The sequence below is a fragment of the Myotis davidii genome, unplaced genomic scaffold, assembly GCF_000327345.1.
Source record: "Myotis davidii unplaced genomic scaffold, ASM32734v1 scaffold425, whole genome shotgun sequence".
Lineage (NCBI taxonomy): Eukaryota > Metazoa > Chordata > Mammalia > Chiroptera > Vespertilionidae > Myotis > Myotis davidii.
In genome coordinates, this window is record NW_006296413.1 from 3,858,569 (window position 1) to 3,862,914 (window position 4,346).

The 4,346-nt window shown below is 65.2% G+C and overlaps 1 protein-coding gene across 1 annotated transcript in view; it reads right to left on the reverse strand.

Moving 5' to 3' along the window:
• Window positions 1-4,216, reverse strand: part of CAPN1 (calpain 1) — a 34,599-nt gene extending 30,383 nt beyond the window's left edge. Inside the window, exons 1-9 of the mRNA XM_006771615.2 lie at window positions 3,860-4,216; window positions 3,650-3,719; window positions 3,287-3,405; window positions 1,654-1,787; window positions 1,401-1,569; window positions 1,016-1,099; window positions 627-712; window positions 290-352; window positions 28-200 (exon numbers count right to left, since the gene is read on the reverse strand). Coding sequence (XP_006771678.1) covers window positions 28-200; window positions 290-352; window positions 627-712; window positions 1,016-1,099; window positions 1,401-1,569; window positions 1,654-1,787; window positions 3,287-3,405; window positions 3,650-3,719; window positions 3,860-4,126 — 1,165 coding nt within the window. The 5' untranslated portion in view covers window positions 4,127-4,216. The remainder of the gene's footprint in view (window positions 1-27; window positions 201-289; window positions 353-626; window positions 713-1,015; window positions 1,100-1,400; window positions 1,570-1,653; window positions 1,788-3,286; window positions 3,406-3,649; window positions 3,720-3,859) is intronic.
• Window positions 4,217-4,346: the final 130 nt, after the last annotated feature.

The window sequence follows — 4,346 nt, forward strand, 5'->3', positions numbered from 1 at the left end:
GCTCTGCGTGCGGGGGGCTCAGGTCACCTGGGTAGTTCCGGCAGCCGCCCGCGGTGCTCCCCCGCCGCCAGGTGCCGTCATAGAGGGTGGTGTTCCACTTGCGGAACCGCCGGCTCTTCAGGGCGTCGGGGGTCAGGTTGCAGATCTCCAGGCGGGTGAACTCGCGCATGAAGTCTCGGAATGACATCCTGGGGGTCGAGGGGCAGAGGTGAGCCCCAGTCCCCGGCCAAGACCCCCGGGGATGCAGCAGGCACGGCTCCCGGGGGGGTGGGCGGGGGGGGGGGGGGGGTCCTCCATCTTAATGCGGAGCTGCTCCCGCTCGTAAGGGTCCACGTTGTTCCACTCTGAGGAGCTGTGGGGAGAAGGGCCTCTGTCCCTGGGGCCTGTCCTCCCCTAGCCCAGGTCACGGTCAAGGTTAAGCCCCAAGATCCCAGTTCCAGGGGTGGCCTGACAGGCTCACAGGCTGGGCCCAGGAGCTCAGGTGGCCTGAGCATGGTCCCTGAGCCCAGGAACGTGAGGATGGGCCCCTCTGCTCAATCCTGAGCCCACCCCAGGCTGGCAGCGCCCTGAGCAGAAATGCCAGGGGCACTGAGCAGCCTCCCCAGCCGGTACCCCCTGCCCCTCACCCGTCACTCCAAGCTCCAGTCCACTCCACCTCGCCCCACGGGTTCCGCATCCGGATCAGGTTCACCATCTGGCCCATGTAGTTCACCTGTTCCCCAGAGCTCCCATCAGCGCCAGCCCGGCACGCACTGCAACACCCCTTCCCGCCACGTCACCCTGGCCTAGCCCGGCGCGGCACCCGGGCGCACCAGACCCAGCGGAGGAGCAGCTACGTATGCAAACGACCGTCCATCGAGGCAGGCCAGGACACACGCCTCAGGAGAGGAGTCCCCAGGAGGCAAATAAGGGGCGACTGCAGGAGAGCCAGCCCCTCCCACAGCCCTGGTCTCGGCCAAGGGGCAAGGTCAGGCAAAGACGCGGGCAGCACCCTGTAGGGAAGGCCCCAGGGTACCTGCTTGGCCCCCGTCACGGAGTAGGCGTGGCCCTTCACCAGCTTCTTGAAGGTGACGGCCTCCATGTCCAGGACGCTGGAGATCTGCAAGGTCGGGTGCTCTGGTCAGGGGCGAGGTTCCAGGGACCCGGTCAGCATCCCTACCCCCAGGCAGAGGTGAGCCCCGAGCATGAGGGTCCTGGACAGTCCCCCCTATGGAACGGAGTGGCAGGCCGGGACCCCGACCCCATCTAACCCAACACCTCCAAGTGCAGATGCTGCCCCTAGAAGGGGGCTGCCCGAGGGTTCTGCCAATGCCGCCAGGGTCGGGGGCTGGGCACCCTGACACCGCTTCTGGCCAGAGCCAGCCGGCCCCGTGCACACAGGAGGCTCGCCAGGCACTCACATCGATGGAGCAGCCCAGCAGGGAGCCCCGCTCCAGGGCCTTGATGATGATTTGGTAGAGGTCGCTGGGCGCCTTGCGCAGCTCATACCACTCGGTGACGCCGCCGGTGAAGTCCTCAAAGCCCTCGGAGGTGCTGCCCCCCGACAGGGCTTCGTAGCTGCCGTTCACCCTGTGGGTGGCCCCGGGTCAGTGCTCGGGCACCACAGAGGACACTGCCCCGGGGTGGCCTGCAGCTTCCCCCCGGCCCACTCACTTGGCGTAGGCCTTCTCGAGCAGGGCGCTCCAGAACTCGTTGCCTTGGGCCGAGTGCACGAACACCAGCTTCCCGTCCTTGGTGGGCAGCAGGTCATCCACGACCACGTCCACCCACTCCCCGAACTGCCACAGCTGTGGGGGGAAGGGGCACGGTGAGACCTGCTCTGGGGTCCCCAAGCCTGAGGTCACGCCTCCGTCTGCCGCTTACGATGCCAGGTATCCCAGAGCAAGTTATGCCCCCTGAGCCTCAGTTTCCCTGTCCATACAAGGGGGCCGCAGGGCCTTCCTCACGAGGAACGCTAACCCGATCCTTAAGGTAAAGCGCCCTACAAGGGCAGCAAAGCTGCTTTTCCGGAAACAGCCCGAGGTGTCAGTGGAGAGACTGGAACGCTCCCCGCTGGGCTCTGGGGAACTAGCCCCCTTTAGGGCACAGTCCCCACCTCTCCCCTCCGCATTCTAGGCCAGGGTGTGTGTGAGGGTGGGGGTGGGGGATACATATGCAAAGTGGGCGTGGACCAAAAATGTAGCACCCAGTCCTGCAACCACAGGATGGGCGGGGTTCCTGCAATCCTGGGGCTTGCTTCAGAGGTGCCAGAGGCCAGGTTCCCCAGAAGGGAGGCGTCCGGTTGCCCCGGCCCAGAAGCAGCCCGTTGCTGCTGAGAAAGGAAGGTGTAGAACAATGGGGGAAGGGGGGCTGGTGCACCCAAGTAGCAAGGGTAGTGGGGGGGCTGCTGGACCGGCCAAAAGAGGCAGGAAGGAGCGGATTGGAAGAGAGAGGGAAGGGGGCGGGGAAAGGGACGGTGAGGCCAAGTCCCTCTGGACAGCCTGGGCAGGTGTGGCACTTGGCCACTGTAGATGGCAGCTGGGATCCTGTAGGCCAGCGGTCGCCACGCCAACCAGTGGTCCGTGAGGTCTGAAAGGTTGGCGACCGCTGCTGTAGGCTGTCTCCTGGGCCCCAAGGTGGCGAGGAGGGAGGACAGTAAGGGGCTCCCTGACTAGGCAGAAGGAGGGGGAGTTCCCAGGGCAGGGCTGGGACCACAGGGTTTCATCCAGGGTTGCTGGGGGAGGGGTGGTGTCTCCCCCAACACCAGCTCATTAAGAATTCATTAGTCTTTGACTTGAAAATGGGCTTGGTGTGCAAACGTCAGGAAAATCTGGTTTAAATAGACTTAATCCCAAGTTGTTCTTTTCTGCAGGGCTGTCAGGGGCTAGGGGTTGCCAGGAGGAGCTGGGGGCGGGGGGTGGACACCATGGGTGGGGATGGCCATGTGTGCTGGTCTGTCCTCACCCAGCAGAACATTAATTTTTTTTAGGGGAAACTGAGACCCTGGGAGGAAAAAGGATTTGTCCCACAGGACATAACACAGGCACAGAGATCTTTCTACCCTTCCCAGCACTTTTTCCCCTGATCAGCACAGCCACCCGGGAACGCTGCCAGCCGAATACCTGCCCACCTGCCACAGCTCCACAGCTGACCGCCCGGATGGCACCGAGAGGGCACATTCTTTCCAGAGGGAGGGCGGGCCCTGCAGGGTGTGGCTCTGAGCCACCCCCACTGCAGTCTGAGGGTCACCTGTCCCCCCCTCCCCGGTGGGTGCTGGCTGCCACTCTCCCCGCCCCCTGCATCTCACCTGGAAATGGAAGATGCCGGCGTAGCCATCCTGGAAGCTCTGGCCGTGCGGAACCACTCGGTGCAGGAGGGTGTCGTTGAGGGTGAGAGAGGCGATGGCAGCCAGGAGCCAACAGTCCCCTGGGATGGGAGACCCTGTCAGGCCTGCTCTGCTAGTGCTTGCCCATGCCGGGGAGAACCAGGGGTCCCCTGGGTGGCCTACCCCTCAGCTAGCAGAAAGCCCCAGGAATCTGGGCGAACCAGCCCCGGCACAGGCAGCCAGAGCCTGTCTGAGCTTGCAGGAGGGAGGGGTTGGGGCAGAGCCAAAAGGAACGGGCAGAGGGAACTCCTGTGGAAAAAACACCCGGGACCCGCTAGGGCCTACCCAGGGCTCCCTGGCAGATGTCCGTGCGGGTGGCTCCGTCCACGATGAACTGGGGGTTTGAGAGCAGCTCCTGCAAGAGACCCAGCGTCCTGTCTCCCAGAAACGAGCCCACCCCCAGGCCCCACTCCCCACTGGGACCCGGAGTCCTGTTCCCACTCCTCACTCAGGATGGGGGTAAGCTGAGCCCCGCACGGGGAAGCCCCCTCTCACCGTGGGGCGCTTCCACTTGATCCCGTAGGTTTTGGAGGAGTTGGGGCCCAGGTCCTTGTAGCCCAGGCTCTGGGTCACCGGCGGGAAGGCGTCGTCGCGGAAGAGGGCCCCGCTCTGCAGGCACCGGGCCCGCAGCTGCTCGTAGTCCTGGCCCAGGTACTTGATGGCGTTTTCATGGCGGCCCAGGCCCAGCTCCTTGGCCCGCTGCTTCTGCACTTGGGCCGACACCCCGGTGCAGTACACGGGGGTGATGATCTCCTCGGCCATCCTGCGGGGCGCACAGGCCTCCTCAGCACCCAGGCCTCCCCAGGACTACACCCGGGGGGCCTCCCCCACCCTGGGGTTACCCACATCACCGCTCCCCTCCCGGAACGCAGGGCTCCGCCACTTCCTTCTGCTCCCAGGAGAGGAGTTCCCCGGCCCGGGGTGTGCGGGCCACGCCCTCGCTACCCCCACGGAGCCACCACCTTCCCCCGGAGCCCATGGT